Raw genomic sequence first — 26,104 nt, forward strand, 5'->3', positions numbered from 1 at the left:
ACCTCGTCAGATTCAGTTTATGTAGGGTCCCCCAACTCCTGGCTATCTGGATCCCCAGATACCGAAAGCTCCCCTCCGCCCTCCTCAGCGGTAGGTCCCCTATCCCTCTTTCTTGGTCCCCCGCCTGTAATACAAAGAGCTCACTCTTCCCTTCATTGAGCTTATAGCCCGAAAACTCCCCAAACTCCCTTAGAGTCTGCATGACCTCCACCATCCCCTCCATTGGATCCGCCACGTACAGCAACAGGTCATCCGCATATAGCGACACCCGATGCTCTTCTCCCCCTCGGACCACCCCCTTCTATTTATTAGACTCCCTCAATGACATGGCCAATGGTTCGATCGCCAATGCGAACAACAGGGGGGGACAGGGGGCACCCCTGCCTCGTCCCTCGGTACAGTCGAAAGTACTCTGACCTCCGCCGGTTCGTCAGTATACTTGCCATCGGGGCTCTGTAAAGGAGCTTAACCCAATTGATAAACCCTTCCCTGAACCCAAACCTGCGCAGCACCTCCCAGAGGTACTCCCACTCTACTCGGTCAAAGGCCTTCTCCGCGTCCATAGCTGCCACTATCTCCGCCTCTCCCTCCTCCGATGGCATCATTATCACGTTTAAGAGCCGCCGCACATTGGTGTTTAGTTGCCTGCCCTTTACAAATCCCGTCTGGTCCTCGTAGATTACCCCCGGGACACAGTCCTCGATCCTTGTGGCCAGCACTTTTGCCAGCAACTTTGCATCCACATTGAGGAGAGAGATCAGCCTGTACGATCCACATTGCAGTGGGTCCTTGTCCCGCTTTAGGATCAAAGAAATTGTCGCGGGCAGGGTCCCCTCCTCTCTTGCCTCATTAAAGGTCCTCACCAGTAGTGGGGCCAACAGGTCTGCGTACTTCCTGTAGAACTCCACCGGGAATCCGTCCGGTCCCAGGGCCTTCCCCGCCTGCATGCTCCCCAAACCCTTGCTCAGCTACTCCAACCCAATTGGTGCCCCCAAACCAGCCACCTCATGCTCCTCCACCCTCGGGAATCTCAGCTGATCTAGGAATCGTCTCATCCCCTCTTCCCCCGCTGGGGGCTGGGATCTGTACAGCTCTTCATAAAAGGCCTTGAATACCTCGTTTATTTTCGTCACACTCCGAAACGTGGCTCCCCTTCCATCTTTGACTCCGCCTATTTCCCTCGCTGCCATCCTCTTACGGAGCTGGTGTGCCAGCATCCGACTAGCCTTTTCCCCATACTCGTAGGTCGCCCCCTGCGCTTTCCTCCACTGTGCCTCCGCCTTCCCTGGGGTCAACAGGTCAAACTCCGTCTGGAGCCGTTGTCTTTCCCTAAGTAATCTTTCCTCCGGGGCCTCTGTGTATCTCCTGTCCACTCTCAAAATCTCCCCGACTAACCTCTCCCTTTCCATACCCTCTGTCTTCTCCCTATGAGCCCTAATGGAGATTAGCTCTCCCCTGATCACCGCCTCCCATACCACCCCCACCCGCACCTCCCCGTTGTCGTTGGCCTCCAAGTACCTTTCGATACACCCCCTCACCTTCCCACACACCACCTCGTCCGCCAGCAGTCCCACATCCAGCCGCCACAACAGGCGTCGGTCCCTCTCCTCTCCCAGCTCCAATTCCACCCAGTGTGGAGCATGGTCCGAAACAGCTATAGCCGAATACTCCGTCCCCTCCACCCTCGGGTGAGCGCCCTACCCAGAACAAAGAAAACTATCCGGGAGTAGGCTTTGTGTACATGGGAGAAGAAAGAAAATTCCCTGGCCTGCAGCCTTGCAAACCGCCATGGGTCCACTCCCCCCATCTGATCCATAAACCCCCTAAGTACTTTGGCCGCCGCCGGCCTCTTTCCAGTCCTTGATTTGGAGCGGTCTAGTGCTGGATCCAACACTGTATTGAAGTCCCCTCCCATTATCAGACCTCCTATCTCCAGGTCCGGAATGCGCCCCAACATGCGCTTCATGAATCCTGCATCATCCCAGTTCGTGGCGTATAAGTTTACCACCACCCACATCCCTTGCAGCCTACCGCTCACCATAACATATCGCCCTCCATTGTCCGCTACAATAGTCTTGGCCTCAAATGACACCCGCTTTCCCACCAATATTGCCACCCCTCTATTCCTCGCGTCCAGTCCCGAGTGGAATACCTGTCCTACCCATCCCTTTCTTAGCCTGACCTGGTCCGCCACCTTCAGGTGTGTCTCTTGGAGCTTGGCCACGTCCGCCTTCAGTCCCTTTAAGTGCGCGAACACTCGAGCCCTCTTCACCGGCCCATTCAGGCCCCTCACATTCCACGTTATCGGCTGGATTGGAGGGGCTCTCACCCCCCCACGCCCCGCTGACTAGCCATCTCCTTTTCTGGGCCAGTCCCGTGTCCACGCCTCCCTCACCCTCCAGTCCCCCAGAGGGGGGATCCCCGTCCCGACCACCTCTTCTGTGTCCCATTCCCTTTCGGCCAGTGCAGCAGCAACCCCCCACCCCCCCCCCCCCCCCCCCACCCCCACCCCACTAGACCCCTGTCTAGCTTTTTTGCTCCCCCATGTCACTCCCGTAAGTCAGCTGATGCCTGCTGACCCTGGCTTCCCCCGCTGTCCCATTGACCTCCCCGCGTGGGAGTCTCCCAATCCATATGCATTCCTTCGTTCCCCTTCCCGCTTTTCTTCCCGCGCGCGGGAAAACACGCCGCGCTTTCCAAAGCCCGCTCCGCCCCCTCTGGCGCAGCTCCTGTCGCGGCCTTGTCTCTCTCTCCCCCAGCCCATGTAACATTTCTTGCACGTGATTGACCCCCTAGAAACAACAACCATCACACATCAAACCCCAAAACATCCCCCCCACCCTCACAAACCCTCAGCTAGAGTCCAACTTTTTGGCTTGTCCACGCCTCTTCAGGCGTTTCGAAGTAATAGTGTTGGCCCTTGTATGTGACCCACAGTCGCGCTGGCTGCAGCATTCCGAATTTCACTTCTTTCCGGTACAACGCCGCTTTGGCCCGTTTGAAACCCGCTCTCCGCTTTGCAATCTCCGTGCTCCAGTCCGGGTATATTCGGATCTCTGCATTGTCCCACTTACTACTCTGCTCCTTCTTGGCCCATCTCAGGACCCACTCTCTGTCCGTGAACCGGTGGAACCTCTCCACCATCACCCTTGGCGGCTCATTGCCTGGGGCTTCTTCGCCAGCACCCGATGTGCCCCGTCCAACTCCAGCGGCCTCGAAGGGGCCTTCGTGCCCATCATCGCCTCGAGCATCGTGCTCGCATATGCCCCGGCATCAGCCCCCTCCACTCCCTCAGGGAGACCCAGGATTCGCAGATTCTTTCTCCTCGACCTGTTCTCCAGGTCTTCGAGTCTTCCCGCCCACCTCTTGTGTAGCGCTCGTTCTGCTCCACTCTCACCGCCAGGCCCACGAGCTCGTCCTCGTTCTGACTGACTCCTTTCTGTACCTCCTGGATCTTAGCTTCGTGGACCTTCTGGGTGATCCCGAGTCCTTCAATTGCGGAAAGCATAGGCGCCAACATCTCCTTGCGCATCTCCTCGTGCTGCTCCTCGAAGCAGCGCTTGATGAACTCCTGCAGCTCCCCTTTGTCCCTGGCCGCCGCCATTTTGTTTTCTTTCCCTCGCTTCTCCCGTTGCTCCAGTGCCGCTCCTTTGGCCGTTACACTTCTGGTCCGTTTAAAAAGTCTATGGAAACTCCTGAAAAAGGTCTGAGAGTCAGTTCCAGACGGGAGCTGCCGAATGCGCGACCTACTCCTCCATCGCCGCCACCGGAAGCCTCGTCCCTGCTTCTTCAATGGCCTTGGTAGATCTTTTCACAGTTGTTCCCTCTGCTGCTAGAATTCACGTTTGATAGAGTCAAGTCAGATTGCAGCTTTAAGCTTGCCCTTACCCCGCCTACATGCTGGAAGAGGCTTTTGTCTAAACCTGCAGCTCAAGCCAAATCTTTTACTGTTTCTGCCGGGTCTGGTAGCCAAAAGACATAATATTCCTGGGGGACACTGTCAGGGGAATGCTGCAGTCTTCTTGCCACACCGGGAAATGTCAAACAAATGCCGTGGGGGCCCTGTAAAAGAGCCCAAAAGTCGGTTCCAAGCGGGAGCTACCGAATATGCGACCTAGCTCTGCATAGCCGCACCCGGAAGTCCCCATGTTCTATTGGTAACATCTTCCCTGCATCTATCCTGTCCAGTCCCGTTAACATTTTATACGACTCTATGAGATCCCCCTCATTATTCTGAACTCCAGCGAGAATAATACCAACTTAGTCAATCTCTCCTCATAGGACAGTCCCGCCATCCCTGGAATCAGTCTGGTAAACCTTTGTTGCACTCCTTCGAGAGCAAGAACATCCTTCCTCAGCAAAGAAGACCAAAACTGTGCACAATACTCCAGGTGTGGCCTGACCAAGGCCTTGTATAATTGCAGCAACACATCCCTGCTTCTATGCTCAAAACCTCTCGCAATGCAGGCCAACATACCATTAGCCTTCTTTACCGCCTGCTGCACCTGCATGCTTACCTTCAGTGACTGGTGCACAGGGACACCCAGGTCCTGCTGCACACTCCTCTCCCAATTTACAACTGTTCAGGTAGTAATCGGCCTTCCTGTTTTTGCTTCCAAAGTGAATAACCTCACACTTATCCAAATCATACTGTATCTGCCATTGGTTTGCCCACTCGCCCAACCTGTCCAGATCATGCTGTAGGATCCCTGCATCCTCGTCACAGTTCACCCTCCCACCCAACTTGGTACTGTCTGCAAACTTTTGAGATGTTACATTTTGGTCCCTCATCCAAATCATTAATATATATTGTGAATAGCTGGCGTTCCAGCACCGATCCCTGTGGTACCCCACTAGTTACTGCCTGCCAATTTGAAAAGGACCTATTAATCCCTACTCTTTGTTTCCTCTCTGCCAACCAGTTTTCTATCCACCTCGATACATTTTGCCCAATACCATGCGCTTTAATTTTGCACAATAATCTCTTTTACGGGACTTTATCAAACGCCTTCTGAAAGTCCAAATATACCACATCGACTGGCTCCCTCTTGTCAACTCTACTGGTTACATCTTCAAAGAATTCCAACAGATTTGTCAAGCATGATTTTCCTTTCATAAATCCATGCTGACTCCTTATTCCAGCACATAATTGTATTAGAAGCAGTTCAGATAAGATTCACACTCAACTGATTCCTGGGATGAAGAGGGGATCTTATGAAGAAAGGTTGGACAGATTGAGCTTGTATCCATTGGAATTTAGAAGATTGAGAGGTGATCTTATTTAAACATGGAAGATCTTAAAGAGGCTTGACCGGGTGGATTTTGAAAGGATATTTCCTCTTGTGGGGATGAGTAGCACTGGGGAAGACATTATTTAAAAATAATGAGTCTCCCAGAGATGAGGCGATTTGTTTTTTGTCCCAGAGGGTTGAATGCATGTGGAATTTTCTTCCCCAAAGAGCCGCGGAGGTAGTCATAGAATATTTTTGAGGCTGAGGTAGTTAGATTCTTGTAGATAGGACAGTAGAATGGAGGCCACAATCAGATTAACCATGGCTTTATAAAATGGCAGTGCAGGCTCCAGGGGCTGAATACCGTACACCTGCGCCTAAGCATTGTGCTCTTGTGCAAGAGCTGCATAATTGTAATAATGTTGAGTTAACACAGCGTGGCACAGTATGCATCCCACTGAGTATTCTCTTCACCTGTTAATGTCTGTGGTAGCATGATGCTTTTATAAAACTTAATCTCCTTATATTGTCTTAAAAACTCTGTCAAACGATAGAACTGATGGAAACACATGCAGTGAAAAAAGCACACCAGAAACAATAATTTGCATGCTTGTAATAAAACGCATATTAATATATGTGTTGTATCTACCAGTCGTCCATAGATAACTCTAACCAAGGGCAGTTAATCATCTAGTACACAGTCAGGCTGAAATAAATTCAATTAAATTATCCACACCATTAAAAAGTCAATTGTTACAAATACATAAAACATCTTGCACACATACAATATTTTTTTTGTTTAACATCTAGAAGGTTGGGGCTGAAGATAATTGCTACTATTAGATTGAAGTAATTGTACCAAAGATTGACTGATAAGTTACAACAACTACTGTTGTTGTCATATATTTTAGTTCACCCATGTCACATAAAGGGAGATTTTCCTGACTGATCACTGGAAATCTCCATTGTTATAATCTTCAAATATCTCACTAAAGATCCTCAATTTTTTCTGTTAAATTCAATGCTTTAGAAACTATAAATGAATGACTCGAACAGTTACAGAAATTTAAAATACATTTTGTAATTTCAGAATCTATGGCCGAACTAGTGGGTATCGTTACAAGAAATCCTCTATCTTCCTCAAAGTTGTTCCTTAATAAGAATTGATTCCAAAGAAGTTGGCTAGTGTTCATATATTCAGAAAATAGAATGTTTGTACATTTGTTAACAAGATCACAAAAATCACCACAAACCCAGAGAAAGAAAGAGATTGATTCTATCGTCGGGAATAATGTAACTTTTATTTAACCCAGTCCTTAATTCACATAATTTAATTCATAGTGGAATTTCATAGTAAATTGTCATTGTAAATTGACAACACCCTTTTTTGTTATAAGGAATCACTAATCAAATGTTAAGATCTGTGTTCTAGAAACAAAATTTGAATTTTAAATGTCTAATTGGAAGAAAAGACATGCTGTTGGGTTTCTACCAGGCACTGAATTATCAGACTGCTCCACTTATAGCAGCCAAAAGGTTATGTGCATGGTTAAAATGCTATACTATAGAAACTATATTATTATTTCAGTATCACACTGCTACAAAGCAAGATTCTCATAATTTCTGCTTTTGATGTAAATTATGGTAGCACACAAGCCAAACCAAGCTTCATTTAAACATCACTGCAGACTTCAAAACCAACATTTTGATAGGTTACCCCATTCAGGTAAAACAACTTCTTCAAAAATCAAAAACATCATCATCATCATCATCATCAAACGGCCAGTCCCAGTCTTTAAAGGCCATATCAAGCAATCTGTAACAATTCAGGGAATGCAAATTGATTTAATGAATGCGCATTGATTCAGTGATCATAGTTTACATTTCTTTAAAATGAATAACATTTTTCCCAGATGTATGAGTCCTTATATAGAGAAACAGCAATTGGACAAAGGCATCGAAAAACTGCCTCTGTGACCACGGAACTGGGTCACTGCCTTGGAGAAACAGTAATAAAGTACACCTCTTTATTCCTTCATCAAATGCAGAAGAAATTACACCATTAAAATTATTTGCAGTGTTATTTATGTTTATACAAATTCAAAAAGTGACTGAGTCTAGATCATTTATGATCTGGTGACTTCCAAGACCGAAGCAGGGTTGATATTGCATTTCAAAGCATGAATTGGGAACTCATAATTTCAGTTTCCATGCAGACTATAAAGAAGATACAGTTGCAAATTATCATGCAGGACAAAGTGGTTAGGACAACACACTTAAAATTAACGTTGATACATGCTGAGCAAAATGAAAGTGACCCTCTAAACTTACTGGTGCTATTAAAATGTGTCAATGTAGGATGATTCGAAGAATGGGGCCAGAATCAGAGCTACAAGAATAGCAATAAAGATGGAAATGAAGCAAATATTTACATGTTAGAGAAGTATTAAGAACATAGTATATAACAGGACCTGGATACTTCCCTCCAGGTTAGTGAGTTTATCAAATGAGTAGCATAACCATTAGACAAAGGAAAATATGAGATCAGTCCCTGGTTTGTGTTGGATTAGCTGATCACATTGTTAACAATATTAGATGTAGTACAAGTGATCTCTCTGGCCTGAAAAGGGGTTCATAATCAGTCAACAGCTCTGATCCCCACATTGCTGTGCAATGGAAATGGTGTGCAACATGAGAACAGGTCAAACTGGGCTGTGATGCTCCATATTGCCAATTACAGTCAAGGCTCACACATTAATACAGTACTGGCTACTTCAGCAGGGTCCAGGAAAATGCCTTTAAATCATATTCTGGTAAAGGAGTCGAGTTTCATGAAAGTGATCATATAAAAATGACAAATGTATGCAATCACACCTCAAAATGTGGGGTATTAGTAAAATAGTTCATTTTACATTAAATTAACAAAAACCTTAATGGAACATTTCAAAAATGGCATTATGGTTTTGCTATTTGAAAGATTCATGGAGCATCACAGAAACCCACAATTTATGGAAACACCTGGATGGAAATCTAGAAACGCATGTGATATACAACTTCCCAACTAAGTCGTTGCAACTTTAAGCCCCAATAACACCTTGTTCTCAAGTTAGTAACGGGTGGAAGTGTAATGAAAAAAACGATACTTTGACAGTTAAAAGTAGAAAAGTTTAGAAAGCAGACATCTGGGTAGAAAATAGTTACTTCGAAGGACAAAATCAAACAAAATTGAGGGTGAAACAAACACATTTTTAATTAAGTTCCTTAAGAAAGATATAAAATATATTCACCCAGACATATTATTTGTATTTCCTGGCTGCCTCTCACCTAAGAAACAAAATACCATTTACGCCTTTCTGAAAGTTATTTGTCACCAGCTTTGAGTTCCGTCAGATGCCAGAGTTATTCTCTGACCAAGGAAATGGGAATTTTCCTGTTCAAGCAGTGTGGCATGGTGAATTTGACCATCCTTTCATTAAGGAAGTGCTTCACTTCCCATGCCCGTTCTTTCCTATGCAGAACGCTGAAATTTTATTCACTTCAAAGGTTAGAACCTGGAGCAATCACTCAATGTAGCACATTAGCACACTTATCACTTGAAGTTAGACACAGCTATTTGTCCTTCTTAGGTAGCTCAGCAGGACTTGTAGATTTCGCCAAGATATTGGGAAAGCTGCCTACCAGAGAAGGAACAATTGAATGATGCATGTAGTATTTGAATACTGCCAACTCCAAAAGCCTGTTTTCTCACCCTTTTTTGAAGAATGCAAATGTTAATTAAGACCAAGATTAAAATGTTGGTCTCTTAAGCCAAATCCTGACATTTCAAAGCAGTGTAAAGTGGTATAGCCCCACAATTTCCTTTCAAATGTTGAGAGGGAGGAGATAAATTGGCTTTCTGTGCTGGTAAACTGGAAATTGTGAATCATGCCCTTCATTTGACCATGACATGGTCGCACTACACAGCATAAGGAGCATAACAAAGGATTTTTAAATGGCCAACAGTGGCCCAGATTATTGGTAATATTGGAAAAGTTTCTAAAGAGTTAGTGTTTTCAACATAGCAATAATTAGCAGATGAGACATCCAGGATCCTGAGGGCACTTGATAAGGTAGCGATACCAGGAGGATGTTTCCTCTTATGGCGGCAACTCGGGGATAGTTTAAGCGCAAGAGGTCTCTTTTAAGATGGAGATTAAAGTAATCCCCCCGCCGCCAAAAGCTGAGTTAGATAGACTTTTGATAGAAATGGGAATCTTGGATTATGAAGGGTAAACAGGAAGGTTGAGTTGCGACCATGGCCATGATCTTACTAAATGGCAAAGCATCCCGAAGGGGGCAAATGGTCTACTCCCGTTTCCAAGTCCCATGACTATAAATGGAAATGGGTAGCAAATACAGGCCATCTTGGATCTGTTAATGAGGCAGTTTAATAAATGACCTCAGAATAAATATCCCCTAGGAAGTAGCGATCACAGCATGATAGAATTAAAGTTTTAAAATATTCAGTTTGAGAGTGAGAAACTTGGGCCAGAAACAACTGTATTTAACTTACATAAAGGAAATACAGTGAAATGAGAATAGAATTAGTAAAATGGACTGGACAGATAGATTAGCCAGAAAGACATTAACAAACAGTGGCAAACATTTAAAGAGTTAATTTGTGACTCTCAGCAAAAATATATCCCAGTAAGGAGGAAAGATTCTAAGAAACGGATAAAGTAACCATGGTTAACCAAGGAAGTTGAGCATTAAGTTTAAAGACAAAACACACAAGGAGGCACAAGTCAGTGATAGCTCCGAAGACTAGGATAAATCCAGTAAAGGAGGACTAAAACTATCATAAATGCGAAAATAAACTACGAGGGCATAAAGAAGCGAGGAATATAAAAACTAACAATAAGAGCTTCTTTGAATATATAAAAAGAGAGAGATCAAAGTGAACATAGGCCCCTTAGAAAATAAATCTGGGGAGATAGTTATGGGGAACAAGGAAGTGGCAGAGGAGTTAAACAAATAATTTGCATTAGTCTTTATGGTGGAGTGTACTTCGAACATCCCATTAATATGAGGGTCTTGGGATATGGAATTAGATACCATCACTCAAGTAGTATTAGACAAACTAATGGGGGGGCGCGGTAGCACAGTGGTTAGCACAGTTGCTTCACAGCTCCAAGGTCCCAGGTTCGATTCCCGGCTTGTGCAGAGTTTGCACTTTCTCCCCGTATCTGCGTGGGTTTCCTCTGGGTGCGCCGGTTTCCTCCCACAGTCCAAAGATGTACAAGTTAGGTGGATTGGCCATATTAAATTACCCTTAGTCTCCAAAAACGTTAGGTGGGGATACGGGGATAGGGTGGAGGTGTGGGCTTAGGTAGGGTGCTCTTTCCAAGGGCGGTGCAGACTCGACGAGCCGAATAGCCGCCTTCTGCACTTTAAATTCTATGATTCTATGAATGGGGCTAAAGGCAGATAAGTCACCTGGTCCTGATGGCTTGCGTCCTAGGATCCTAAGTAGCTAGTGATAGTGGATGCATTGGTTGTAGTTTTCCAAAAATTCTCGGATTCTGTAAAAGTACCAGAGGATTGGAAAACTGCCAATGTAACACCTCCATTCAAAAGGAGAGCAGGCTAAAAGTGGGTAACTGTAAACCAATTAGCCTAACATCTTTTGTTGGAAAAATGTTGGAATCAATTATTAAGGCAGTAATAGCAGCACATTTGGAAAAGCATAATCTAATCCAGCAGAGTCAGCATGGTTTCATGAAAGGGAAATTGTAACCGACTAATTTATTCGAGTTTTTTGAGGAAGTCTTAACCAGTGCGGATAGGGGGGAAACCAGTAGATGTGTTGTATTTAAACTTCCAGAAGGCACTTGACAAGGCACCTCACAAAACAAGTCACAAGATAAGAACCCATTGCATTGGAGGTAGTATATTGGCATGGATAGAGAACTGGCTAATGGGCAAAAGAACAGAGAGTGGGGATAGGGGGTTCGAATTCAGGTTGCTGACCTGTAACCAGTGAGGTTCCACAGGGATCAGCAATGAGACCGCAACTGTTTAACAATATACATTAATGACTTGGAGGGAGGAAGTGAAAATACTGTAGTCAAATTTGCAGGTGAAACAAAAATAGTTGGAAGCCAAGTTGCGAGGGGGGTACAAACAGTTAGCAAAGAGATACTGATAGGTTAAGTAAGTGGGCAAAATGTTGGCAAATGGAGTATAATGTGAGAAAATGTCAAGTTGTTCATTTTGGAAGGGAGAACAAAAGAACAGAGTATTATTTGAAAGAAGAAAAACTGCAGAAAGCTGCAACACAAAGGACTTGGGGGTACTTGTGCACGAAACACTGAAAGCTGGTAATCAGGAAGGCTCATAGAATGTTGGTCCTTATTTCAAGGGATTGGAATATTAGAGTAGGAACGTCTTGCTGCAACTCGAATTCTGTGAGCAATTTTGGTCCCCTTATTTAAGGAAATATATTATTTCAGAGAAAATTCACGAGGATGATCCCCAGTATGGAGGGATTGCTTAAAAGCAAAGGTTAAATAGGTCGGCACTCTACTCATTTTGAATTTAGGAGAATGAGAGGGGATCTCATTGAAACATATAGGATCCTTAAGGGGCTTGACGGGATAAATACCGAGAGGTTGTTTCACCTCATTCATGGGAGAGTCTTGGTCCAGAGGGCATAGTATCAGATTAAAGGGGTGCCAATTTAACACGGAGACGAGGAGGAATGTCTTCTCTCAGAGGGCTGAGTGTCTTTGGAACTTCTTGCCACAGACAGCTGTGGGGGCAAAATTTTTGTGTGTATTTAAGGCTGAGACAGATAGATTCTTGAACAGTAAGGGAATCAAGAGTTACGGGGAAAAGGCAGGAAAGTGGATGCGAGGAATGTTGGATCAGCCATGATCCTATTGAATGGCGGAGCAGGTTCGAGGGGCCAAATGGACTCCTCCTGTTCCTATTCCTTATGGTCTTACAATGAACAGCATAAAAATCTAGTAGATTTCTAAGATTAGTCAGGGCTAATCAAAGCAAAATTACATGGGAGTTGTCTGTGGAAATATAAAGGTATAATTTAGTTTGATCAAATAACACATTATGGAGGAGAGGTCAAACTTGAAATGGCTGGTCTCTATAAGAGGTTAGCTTCAACGATAGTGGGAGTAAATTTAGGGACAGAGTAAGCAATCAGGTTGTTGACGAGAGAAGATCTGGGATTAAATATGGATATTATATAGCTGCACAATAAGAATAAATTGGATCAGTGTTTAAAGAAAACTGTTTCGAAACACAGGCAAAGATTAATCTTACATGTGCCAGAATGAAGAGTGCATTTTTCGAATCAGCATACAATTTAAAAGGAAAAGGGGGTGGTTAGTGAAGAGACATATCCAAGGAAGAGCTTACTGGAAGCAGCTTTTATATCTATATTAATGGGTAGCACAGTCAAACCACCATTATTGACAATCTCTGTTAGCTTACGGCCATTAAAAGTGAACCATAAAGTGCAGACGAGGGTCCCATGAAATAGATAAGGATGTCAGATTCTCTTTCCCAAAAGATGTTAATGGAATAGCTGGGTTGGATTGTGAATTGTTTGTTGCTATTTCACTAATTACCAGATTAATTGAATTCAACTTCACAACTTGATATGCTGGGAATTGAACTCAATGCCTTTGGGTTGCTAGACGAATAATATAATCACTCTCTGGCAACAGAGGCAAAGCAGCAACATTTAAAAGGGTTAGAAAATCAATAATTGGACGAGTTGGTTTTTAATTTGGATAAATGTGGGGTGTACATCTTTAAACATGAAAAACACATTTGGAAACTGCAGATGATGTTCAGTCTTCCAAATGTTAGAAGAATACGCTGTCAATAGCAGAATAATAAATAAGATTGTGAAGAGAGCTACACTAGTTTATAATGCAGCTCAGTATACAATCACAATAATGTACAATATATAAGCTTAAAATTAACAGATCAATAATATTTTACCTGGGCTTGGTTTGGGGAAGCTGTCGGCTCGGCCGCCTCATAGATTGATTAGGTGGAACCCGCATTGAGGACCTAGGTGAAGATCTGTGGAAGTTGGGATCATGTGCAGGAGGTTTCTTTGGAATTTTTTTCACCAGTCGACTCACCCATTTCTGTTGTTCTTCTGTTGAATTAGCTAATAACAGCAAGTCTTTTGCAGATGAAACATCATAGTTCACTGCAAAGGAGAAATAACTAGTTTAATTATCTTCAGTAGTGATCAAACGTTAATGTTGTGTTAGCCTCTCTCAATTAGGTATTTAAAGGCTATGTGGGCGAAGGAGAATGAAAATAAATCATGTTCTTGCTCCAGATCATCATTCAGTGACCATTGTAGGGTATAAAAACAAAGTGATGCGGAGGTTGGAAATCAGAAAAAAAAACAGCAAATACAAGAACATTCAGCAGGTGTGGCTACTTCTTTGGCGAGAGTAACAAAATTAACATTTCAGGTCTGTGACCTTCCATCAGAATGGTCACCTTTGTAATTTAAGTTGAAGGCTGGGGTGAAGGCGGCTGTGATGACCTAGAGTCAAGTAGGGGTCTCTTCTTTCTTTACATATATTTCCCCCCACTCTTTCTCCCTATCGTATCCCCCCTTTCCTTATCTTTTCTCACCTTTGCTTCCCCTCCCCCCCCCCTTTCTCACTTTACCTCTCTCCCACCTATATCCCCCCCCCTCACACACACCCATCTACTGTCATAGTTTACCCTCTGGTTTTAGTGTCTCTGCTGTTTGGCCGTTGACACCTTTTATTCTCTCTGGGGACTGCCATTAGCACTCTTTTCCCTTGGTTTCTGTGGCTATGACTCATCTTTCATTCCCTCACCCTACAGTATAAATATCTCCCACTTTCTATGCCTTTTAGTTTTGACAAAGGGTCTTCCAAAAAACATTTGAGCTATTTTCTCTCCTTACAGATGCTGCCAGATCTGCTGCGATTTTCCAGCACTTTCTCTTTTGGTTTCAGATTCCAGCATCCGCAGTAATTTGCTTTTATTAATGATGTTCACTGCCAACGTGGCAAATACCAGATGATTGTTCGGGAATGTGGGAAATGGAAGACTTGGAAAGAGAGACATACAAGGAGGGTGAGACAGCGCAGAGGTGAAGAGAACATGTGCAAGCAGAGACCAAAGGATGGGGAAATGGAGGTAGAAGATGTACAATTAGGGCAACAAAGTGGCGCAGTTTAGCACTGCTGCCTCATGGTGTTGACAACCTGGGTTCGATCCCGGCCTCAGGTCACTGTCCAATTTGGAGTTTGCATATTCTCCCCGTGTCTGCGTGTGTCTCACCCCCACAACTCAAGGATATGCAGGGTAGGTGGATTGGCCACACTAAACTGCCCCATAATTGAGGGGGGGAAAAGTGTACAGTTGGGAGAGAAGAGTGACAGAAGCAGGTTCACCAATACTGAAACATTGAGAGAATGCTGGAAGGAAACAGAGCATGCGGAGAAAGCGAAAAAGATAGTGGGACAGCCAACGCATTAAAAGGACAAAAGCAAAATACTGCGGATGCTGGAAATCTGCAATAAAAATAATGCTGGAAATACTCAGATCAGGCAGCATCTGTGGTGACAAATATTGTTTAAGTTCCATGCTTCTTGCCCTATGAAACTGATTTCCTTCTATTCAACTCCACTTTTGCTTCCCTTGTCCAGTGTCATCCCCTCTGACTCTGCAACTCTTCAACAGCTTCTGCTCATTTAGTAGTTTCCAATTTCCTGGCCATAACTACTTGCTTTTTAAGTCAAATTTATTTTCTGCACACCCACCTCAAACCCGACACAGGACTGCTCTCCAAGTTTTCCTTGAACCAAGGTCCAACCAGTTTCCATCTACCACAACTTCTCTCACATTATGCAACTTCTGGTTTGATTCCTCTCACTTCCTCCATATAAAAGGTGTTATAGATCCTAGCTATACCTGACAATATTGGATACATAGAAAATAAGAGCAAGAGAAGGCCATTCGGCCCTGCAAGCTTGCTCCGCCATTCATTACGATTATGGCTGATCATCCAACTCAATAGCCTAATCCCATATTATTTGATCCCCTTCACCCTAAGTGCTATATCTAACTGCTTCTATAAAATATATAATGTTTAGGCCTCAACTGTTTCCTATGGTAACAAATTCCACAGTCTCATCACAGTCGGAAATTATCTACCCTGTATCCTCAGACTGTGAGACCTGGTTCTGGACACCCCCATCATCGGGAACATCCTTCTTGCATCTACCCTGTCTAGTCCTGTTAGAATTGTATAGGTTTCTATGAAATCCCTCCTCATTCTTCTGAACTCAAGCGAACACAATCCTAACTGATTCGATCTCCCCTCATAGGTCAGTCCCGCCATCCCAGGAATCAGTCTGGTAAGCCTTCTCTGCATTCCCTCTAGTGACTATCCTTTCTCAGATTAGGAGACCAAAACTGCACATAATATTCTAGGTGTGACTTCATCAAGGCCCTGTATAATTGCAGCAAGACATCCCTGCTCCCATACTCAAATCCTCTCACAATTTGCTTTATTTTTACCGCCTGCTGTACCTGCATGCTTACCTTCAGTGACTGGTGTACGAGGACACCCAGGTCTCGTTGCACATTCCCCTCTCCTAATTTATGGTCATTCAGATAACAGTCTGCCTTCTCGTTTTAGCTACCCAAGTGGATAGCCTTGCATTTCTCCACATTATACTGCACATGCCATTCATTTGCCCACTCATTCAACTTGTCCAAATCACACTGAAGGATCTCTGCTACCTCCCACCCAACTTGGTGTCAAATGCAAATTTGGAGATATTACATTTTGTTTCCTCATCTAAATCATTAATACATATTGTGAATAGCTCGAGTCCTAGCACCGATCTCTGTGGTACCCCACTAATCACTGCCAGTTTGAAAAAGACCCTTTAATTCCGGTCTCTTTCTATCCATCTCGATACACTACCCCTAATCCCATGCGCTATAGAATCCTGGACGATGACCACCAATACATCTACTAACTCTCGAGCCACTTCCTTAAGTACTCCGAGATGTAGATTATCAGGCCAAGGGGATTTATCAGTCTTCAATCGCAATACGTGGAACATCTTTGTTCTAGTCTTACTAAGAGTTCCCTCCCCTTTGTTCATTACACTGATGCATAGATCAATGCTTTTTCCTATTCTTGACCCACTGAGTCACAGATGGAGATTTACAGCACAAAAAAAGGTCCTTCAGCCCATCATGTATGCATCAAGTACCTATCTTATTTTAATCCCATTTTCCAGCATTTGGTCGGTAGCCTTGACTCCAACAGCTACCTTGATTCTGCTTCCTCTCACTACAGTTTCTATAAGCACTGCACATATTCTCCCAGTTTCACAAGCTGAGGTTTTCAGGTCCTGCCCACCGCTGGGATCTTCTGATCCTGCTAAACGTCAATGGACTTTTAGCTGGCCCACCGCATTCCCCATGGCAAGTCCTGCCATGAAGGGGCTGGACTATCCTGGCCTCTATCTCATCACATCTGTTTTGACAGCACCACCTTCCATTCTCCTCAACTGAGGATTCCCTCTCTCTGCAGCTGACAGGGACCATGACCATGTCCATTTCCTGCACTCTGTACTCACCTACCATCCCACAAGCCTCCAAATTCAACAGATCATCCTCTGCTATTTCCACATCTCCAACATGATGTGACTACCAAAAACATCTTCCCTGTCCCGAAATGACCACTCCCTCTGAGCACAACCCTCAGCACGGATTTGTGAGGGGTAGGTCTTGCCTTACAAATCTTATTGAATTCTTTGAGGAGGTGACCAAGCATGTGGATGAAGGTAAAGCAGTGGATATAGTGTACATGGATTTTAGTAAAGCATTTGATAAGGTTCCCCATGGTAGGCTTATGCAGAAAGTAAGGAGGCATGGGATAGTGGGAAATTTGGCCAGTTGGATAACGAACTGGCTAACCTATAGAAGTCAGAGAGTGGTGGTGGATGGTAAATATTCAGCCTGGATCCCAGTTACCAGTGGCGTACCGCAGGGATCAGTTCAACATGATGTTTGTGATTTTCATTAATGACTTGGATGAGGAAGTTGAAGGGTGGGTCAGTAAATTTGCAGACGATACGAAGATTGGTGGAGTTGTGGATAGTAAGGAGGGCTGTTGTCGGCTGCAAAGAGACATAGATAGGATGCAGAGCTGGGCTGAGAAGTGGCAGATGGAGTTTAACCCTGAAAAGTGTGAGGTTGTCCATTTTGGAAGGACAAATATGAATGCGGAATATAGAGTTAACGGTAGAGTTCTTGGCAATGTGGAGGAGCAGAGAGATCTTGGGGTCTATGTTCATACATCTTTGAAAGTTGCCACTCAAGAGGATAGAGCTGTGAAGAAGGCCTATGGTGTGCTCGCGTTCATTAACAGAGGGATTGAATTTAAGAGCCGTGAGGTGATGATGCAGCTGTACAAAACTTTGGTAAGGCCACATTTGGAGTATTGTGTACAGTTTTGGTCGCCTCATTTTAGGAAGGATGTGGAAGCTTTGGAAAAGGTGCAAAGAAGATTTACCAGGATGTTGCCTGGAATGGAGAGTAGGTCTTACGAGGAAAGGTTGAGGGTGCTAGGCCTTTTCTCATTAGAACGGAAAAGGATGAGGGGCGACTTGATAGAGGTTTATAAGATGATCAGGGGAATAGATAGAGTAGACAGTCAGAGACTTTTTCCCCGGGTGGAACAAACCATTACAAGGGGACATAAATTTAAGGTGAAAGGTGGAAGATATAGGAGGGATATCAGAGGTAGGTTCTTTACCCAGAGAGTAGTGGGGGCATGGAATGCACTGCCTGTGGAAGTAGTTGAGTCGGAAACATTAGGGACCTTCAAGCAGCTATTGGATAGGTACATGGATTACGGTAAAATGATATAGTGTAGATTTATTTGTTCTCAAGGGCAGCACGGTGGCATTGTGGATAGCACAATTGCTTCACAGCTCCAGGGTCCCAGGTTCGATTCCGGCTTGGGTCACTGTCTGTGCAGAGTCTGCACGTCCTCCCCGTGTCTGCGTGGGTTTCCTCCGGGTGCTCCGGCTTCCTCCCACAGTCCAAAGATGTGCGGGTTAGGTGAATTGGCCAATGATAGATTGCCCTTAATGTCCAAATTGCCCTTGGTGTTGGGTGGAGGTGTTGAGTTTGGGTAGGGTGCTCTTTCCAAGATCCGGTGCAGACTCAAAGGGCCGAATGGCCTCCTTCTGCACTGTAAATTCAATGATAATCTATGATTAATCTAGGACACAGGTTCGGCACAACATCGTGGGCCGAAGGGCCTGTTCTGTGCTGTATTTTCTATGTTCTATGTTCAATCACGTCCAACAACAACTTCTCCATGCAAATCACTCACCCATACAAATGCAGGAGATGTAACCCTTTTCCTCCCTCACTTCCACCTGCGCAAAGCTCCAAATACTTCTACCAGGTAAAACAATGATGTACTTGTACTTCAATTAACAAACACACAAGGAAAATACTGTATGAATATGAAAACCAATTTGTGAACCACTTAAAATTATTTGCGATCTGAAATTTTTGGTGAATTTTATTTCAAAGTTATTTAAGTTTCAAATTTTAAGCAAACTGATGACACATTTAGATTTATTGTCATGTGTACCGAGGTACAGTGAAAAGTATTGTGCATACAGTCCAGGCAGGTCATTCCATACATGAAAAACATAAGACATATATTCTGTAAAATATGAACGGTGGACATTGGTCCGATACCTGCCTTTACATGGTGCTATAAGATCCTCTTTTTTATCTATGTGATCCTTGTGGCATTTGATATGGCAACGGCGACACTCCAGAGCTGCTGGGGGTTTAAACATGTGCCACAGTGGCTTCGTACAGGCTTCACAGTTTGTTGGAAAATGGTAGAGCGTTGGTATAAACTCATGACCTTTGTGAGGAATGTAGCTCGACTTCTCTCCCAAAGCAGGAGGCTCCACAGGATACTCTTGCTCCTTTCTACTCTCTCCCTCGTTCGCATAAAGGATCTGGCATTCAACAGATATTTTAATGTCAGTCAGTTTTAAAACTTAAAACTATATATATATATATATATATATATGTATATTACAAGAACATTTTAACAATGTAACTGATCTTCAATATGTTTCAACCACAGAGGTTGTCAAGTCCCACTCACTTGAAATATTCTGGGAATCTCTTTGGCATCCGCTCTATATACATCACCCTGTGTAACTGGCCGAACGTGGAAAAGTTTGCTGTGAAAAGGCAGCAATGTTAAAATGACAAAATATAAGATCTTTGACTTACTGTTTGTTTCTCACATTAGCCATTTCTATAGCCATTTTTAAGTAGGTACGTTAAATTAAAATCAAGAAAAAGTGAAAGTTACTTACTGCTGTACCAGATCTAAAACCCTTCACTCATTTTTTCAACTCTCCAAAAATCATCACCACTTTTGCCCCATCATGATTTTACATGGCAACAAATCTCATGGAGGTGGTGTGTTACAGTCATTAAGCTTCCATCCTTGCATATAACTATGGGAAATGATGAGGGTTACGTAGATATGCTGGATTGAAAGTTGATGACTATAACATGAAAAAACAATTGATCCCTCTATGCAGGTACATTTTTATGTAAAATCTAGAAAGTTCCCAGGCAGAAGATGAATTTTGTTTTCATCTCCATTTCATTTTAAACATTTTTTATGCTCCTGCTAAGATTGACTATTTCTAACTGCTTTATCATTCATACTAAAGCTGTGAAGTTTAATAATAGCAGCATTCCCGTAACAGCCCCCCGAACAGGCGCCGGAATGTGGCGACTAGGGGCTTTTCACAGTAACTTCATTTGAAGCCTACTTGTGACAATAAGCAATTTGTTTCATTTCATTTATCCTTGCTCTAGAGAAAGTTAGGAGCTAAAAATTCAGTTCTCAAATAATCAATGAATGCACTTTATTTTAATAAATATATCTTTTTGAATGCTAATTTCTTATCTACAACCCTGTTCACATAAAGGACATGGAATCTTGCATGGCTTCCTATTATACAATGGTTAATTGAAACTGTAGATCAGTGACTTTACAAACAGTTGAAGGTTTTTGGCAGGCATTTGTGAATGCTTTTCACATGTGAGTGCATTTGGAAGCAAATGGAACAGCAAACTTAACAGATAAAACATTGATAAAGTTAGATCACACTGTCTCAATACTGACCATTGTATTGCAGGTCTATTTATATACTATAAAGTATAACTTGGGTATCTGTCCAAAATCGAAAGGTGAATTATACAGCGTTCTCAGGAGTAGAATGTTGATCCATATGTAACACTTTCCTGAGACAATGTCACCCAAAGTGTATTCTGCTGTGAATGTTCAAAATCATTTCAATTTGTTATTGAATTGGGAAACTAATGAATGATTTTCAGAGGCCACAAAAGATTGCATGACTGCCTCCATGCTTAGGGAGGTTAAAAAGAAAAACACTGTAAAAGGGAAGGAGTCAAAAGCTCAGGAATGGAAAGCAATTTCCATCTTTGGCACTAATTGTCAGCAGACACTCCAGGTGTGGTACAGACCACATACAAAAAAGTCTCGTTAACAGTGCTAAATTGGCAAACTCTTTCAGTTACAAAGACAAATGATTATGGGTCATGGAAACATTAATGATGTGGAGAGTGCATAAACTATTTTGGCAATGGTAATGCCATTGAATGTTAAGGGAAGCCAAAACTATTTTGTTGGAAATGGTCACTGCCTGGCAACTGTTTGGCACAAATATTACCTGCCAATTATCAGTCCAAGCCTAAATATAGTCCAGGTCTTCTATGCAGTAGGGTGCAGACTGCTTCTATATCGGAGGAGTTGCAAATAGAAATGAAAACTACAATCATCAGCGAACATCATCACTTATGACCTGATGGACAGAAGGACATTGTGCAGCAGTTGAAGTTGGCTGAGCCTAGGACACAATCCCAAAGAATTCCTACGCTGATGTCCTGGGTCAGGACTCTTGGCCTTCAACATCTACAACCATTTTCCTTTATGCTAGGTTCAACTCCAGCCAGGACAGAGTTTAGTGCCTGATTCCCACTGACTTCAATTTTATTGGGGTTCCTTGATGCCACATTTTGTCAAATGGATGACATTCGGGCAATAGTAAGGGATGACATCGGTGCTATGGAGGATACGGTTGAATCCATTTGGGTGGCAACCAGGAATAGTAAGGTGAAAAAGTCACTGATAGGAGTAGTCTATAGGCCACCAAATAGTAACATTATGGTGGGGTAGGCAATAAACAAAGAAATAACTGATGCATGTAGAAATGGCACAGCAATTATCATGGGGGATTTTAATCTACTTTTCGATTGGTTTAACCAGGTCGGTCAAGGCAGCCTTGAGGAGGAGTTTATAGAATGTATCCGCGATAGTTTCCTAGAACAGTATGTAATGGAACCTATGAGGGAACAAGCGGTCCTAAATCTGGTCCTGTGTAATGAGACAGGATTGATTAATGATTTCATAGTTAGGGATCCTCTCGGAAGGAGCGATCATAACATGGTGGAAATTAAAGTACAGATGGAGGGTGAGAAAGTAAAATCAAACACTAGTGTTTTGTGCTTAAACAAAGGAGATTACAATGGGATGAGAGGTAGACTGGGAGCAAAGGCTTTATGGTGAAACAGTTGAGGAACAGTGGAGAACATTCCAAGTGATTTTTCAATGCTCAGCAAAGGTTTATACCAACAAAAAGGAAGGACAGTAGAAAGAGGGAAAATCGACCATGGATATCTAAGGAAATAAGGGAGTGTATCAAATTGCAGGAAAAAGCATACAAAGTGGCAAAATTAGTGGGAGACTAGAGGACTGGGAAACCTTTCGGGGGCAACAGAAAGCTACTAAAAAAGCTATAAAGTGTAAGATAGATTACGAGAGTAAACTTGCTCAGAATATAAAAACAGATAGTAAAAGTTTCTATCAATATATAAAACAAAAAGAGTAGAGGAAATGGCTGAGGAACTGAACAGGTTTTTTGGGTCAGTCTTCACAATGAAAGACACAAATAACATGCCAGTGACTGATGGAAATGAGGCTATGACAGGTGAGGACCTCGAGATGATTGTTATCACTAAGGAGGTAGTGATGGGCAAGCTAATGGGGCTAAAGGTAGACAAGACTCCTGGCCCTGACGGAATGCATCCCAGAGTGCTAAAAGAGATGGCTAGGGAATTTGCAAATGCACTAGTGATAATTTACCAAAATTCACTACACTCTGGGGTGGTCCCGGTGGATTGGAAATTAGCAAACGTGACACCACTGTTTAAAAAAGGAGGTAGGCAAAAAGCAGGTAATTATAGACCAGTTAGCTTAACTTCGGTAGTAGGGAAAATGCTGGAATCTATCATCAAGGCTGAAATAACGAGGCATCTGGATGGACATTGTCCCACTGGGCAGACGCAGCATGGGTTCATAAAGGGCAGGTCGTGCCTAACTAATTTAGTGGAATTTTGTGAGGACATTACCAGTGCAGTGGATAACAGGGAGCCAATGGATGTGGTATATCTGGATCTCCAGAAAGCTTTTGATATGGTGCCACACAAAAGATTGCTGCATAAGATAAAGCTGCATGGCACTAAGGGTAAAGTAGTAGCATGGATAGAGGATTGGTTAATTAATAGAAAGCAAAGAGTGGGGATTAATGGGTGTTTCTCTGGTTGGCAATCAGTAGCTAGCGGTGTCCCTCAGGGATCAGTGTTGGGCCCACAATTGTTCACAATTTACATAGATGATTTGGAGTTGGGGACCAAGTGCAATGTGTCCAAGTTTGCAGACGACACTAAGATGAGTGGTAAAGCAAAAAGTGCAGAGGGAGTTGAATAGTTTAAGTGAATGGGCTAAGGTCTGGCAGATGGAATACAATGTTGACAAATGTGAGGTTATCCATTTTGGTAGGAATAATAGCAAAAGGGATTATTATTTAAATGATAAAATATTAAAACATACCGCTGTATAGAGAGACCTAGGTGTGCGAGAGCATGAGTCGCAAAAAGTTGGTTTACAGGTGCAACAGGTGATTAAGAAGGTAAATGGAGTTTTGTCCTTCATTGCTAGAGGGATGGAGTTGAAGACTAGGGAGGTTATGCTGCAATTGTATACGGTGTTAGTGAGGCCACACCTGGAGTATTGTGTTAAGTATTGGTCTCCTTACCTGAGAAAGGACGTACTGGCGCTGGAGGGTATGCAGAGGAGATTCACTAGGTTAATCCCAGAGCTGAAGGGGTTGGATTAAGAGGAGAGGTTGAGTAGACTGGGACTGTACTCTTTGGAATTTAGAAGGATGCGGTGGGATCTTATAGAAACATATAAAATTATGAAGGGAATAGATAGAATAGATGCGGGCAGGTTGTTTCCACTGGCGGGTGAAAGCAGAACTAGGGGGCATAGCCTCAAAATAAGGGGAAGTAGATTTAGGACTGAGCTTAGGAGGAACGTCTTCACCCAAAGGGTTGTGACTCTATGGAATTCCTTGCCCAGTGAAGCAGTTGAGGTTCCTTCATTAAATGTTTTTAAGATAAAGATAGATAGTTTTTTGAAGAATAAAGGGATTAAGGGTTATGGTGTTCGGGCAGGAAAGTGGAGCTGAGTCCAAAAAAGATCAGCCATGATCTCATTGAATGGCGGAGCAGGCTCGAGGGGCCAGATGGCCTACTCCTGCTCCTAGTTCTTATGTTCTTATGTTCAATGCCGTCAAAGGCTGCCTTAATGCCAAGGGCAAATATTCTCAATTCACTTCTGGAATTTAGTTCTTTCATCCATATTTGGGTGCAATGAGGTCTGGAGCCGAATGATCCTGGCAGAACCTAAACTGAGGCATCAGTGAGCAGATTATTGCTGAGTAAATGTCACTGAATAACACTGTCGACAATAATTTCTTTTTTTTCTATAAAAAAAAAAAAAGAGAGATTTTCCATTTTCACAAATGACACAACAAATCCTCAGGATTGGTACAGCACAGCACACATGCATACAGAAAGGAGAATAACAACAACAGTTGGTTCAGCTTAACCATTAAAATTGGTGCCTCTGTATGCACCAATGGATAAACTAGAGAATGAGGGAGAAAAAGATAAAGCGATGAAAACATGGCAAATTTGTGCACACCTTCACATGTAACGAATGCTCGTACAGACAGCAAAAATATAGGATACGACTTTCACGCAATGTTCAGGCGTGCACCAAAACATAGCTCCCCCAACTCCAATTAATCCAGAGACATCAATAACATATTATGACACCTTTCTCTCAGATATAAGACTTGCCTGTACCTTTACAGGAACCAGTCAATGATTCCTTAACCTCAAAATAATGAAAAACAGAAAAATTTGCAAAGACATTAATTCTGAGAGGATATTTTACGTACAACAAAGGATGCAACAAATCCCCAAAATTCAGCACAGTACATCATGCCACACATTCATAGAGAGAAGACTAGCAAATATTCGTAGAGTTGGTTCAGATTGTAACCATTGCAGTTGGTGTCTCCCATTACCATAAGACAAAAAAGGAAAAAGCTGTACATTCAAAACCTAACCCAGCCGCCTAAGACATCCAGGCCAAGAAGGAACAACCCAAGCAGAGGGGAACGACAGGATACCGCCCTCAATGCAAGGCATGACTTGGCATTGTATACTCTCATATACAGGAGCCAGTAAACTAAGGATACCCCCATCATGCCAAGACACATGACACAACGGACCTCACTCCTCTCCAGCTACATCAGCAGCAACATTCTGGCTCTGTCGATACTGGAAGATTTGCACCAACATCCACTGAGGAAACCCACCAACAAGGAGACGAAGAATTGTCAAGACTCCCACCAACTGTGTGTCTTGCTGTATGATCACCAACTGTATGATCCTCTCTCCTCTTGATATAATAAAGGAAATCCCCTGAGAGACAATATGCCAAATCGGAGCCTGTATCAGTGCCTTTCTTAACCAAGGAAAGGAAACACCAAAGAGAGGAACACCTAGGTTAGCAAATAACGCCAGACAAGGCCAAGTACCGTACAACTTCGCAAAAAGGATACCAGGGCAGAACAGTGTAGCCTCACAGGAAACAGGACACTACTTCCCCAGGGGAGCACAGGCCTCAAGAAGGACGGTAATCTGGACCTCCCCCACCCAGCCTAACCCCCCAACCAAAGAAAGACCATAACAACGCTGATCCACAGCACTCAGACTCTGCAGCCCACAGGTTACTACTGCCCCAGTGGAACCCTATCCCGAGAAGGAGAGCACACCAGGAGCCCCAAAAGGGGATATTTCGGTGAAGGATAACCTACTCCACCACCCAGGTAAGCACAGTTACTACTGCCCTAACCTACTAAATCAAGCAACTGCCTGTACCCACGCAGCTAAATACATTTTAAAGACCAACACAAGGAAGACTAGCCAATCAAGGATTAACTGACCATACCCGGGCAGCATTATTACATATTTTCCCCTACTCCAACAGTGCTAGTGACGCCAACCACAAAGAAGAATCATAAGGAACCCAGTCCTCTCTAGGATACATGATCAGTCCACACTTTCATTGGAGACAAGCAGGATTCCATAATCCCCAAAATAACAAAATATGCACTGTATTTCTAACTGGAGGCTTTCCTCACTCACAGTGAGGACTTACATGGTCATACCAACCACCTCCACTCCAAACCATCTACCTGTCACCCTGCTGTGGCACTATGTATCTTCTCCATAAACAAGGTGAAGGGTATCTAAAATATGCTCCCTCCTTGTAAACACAAGGATTACAG

At 43.5% G+C, this 26,104-nt stretch overlaps 1 protein-coding gene across 1 annotated transcript in view; it reads right to left on the reverse strand.

Annotated features, from left to right (window-relative positions):
• The window catches only part of LOC140410553 (rho-associated protein kinase 2-like), a 374,766-nt gene that overhangs the window by 21,466 nt on the left and 327,196 nt on the right, over positions 1 to 26,104 (reverse strand). Inside the window, exons 29-32 of the mRNA XM_072498789.1 lie at positions 19,462 to 19,540; positions 19,042 to 19,309; positions 13,239 to 13,455; positions 6,949 to 7,047 (exon numbers count right to left, since the gene is read on the reverse strand). Coding sequence (XP_072354890.1) covers positions 6,972 to 7,047; positions 13,239 to 13,455; positions 19,042 to 19,309; positions 19,462 to 19,540 — 640 coding nt within the window. The 3' untranslated portion in view covers positions 6,949 to 6,971. The remainder of the gene's footprint in view (positions 1 to 6,948; positions 7,048 to 13,238; positions 13,456 to 19,041; positions 19,310 to 19,461; positions 19,541 to 26,104) is intronic.

This window comes from Scyliorhinus torazame, chromosome 4 (assembly GCF_047496885.1).
Source record: "Scyliorhinus torazame isolate Kashiwa2021f chromosome 4, sScyTor2.1, whole genome shotgun sequence".
Lineage (NCBI taxonomy): Eukaryota > Metazoa > Chordata > Chondrichthyes > Carcharhiniformes > Scyliorhinidae > Scyliorhinus > Scyliorhinus torazame.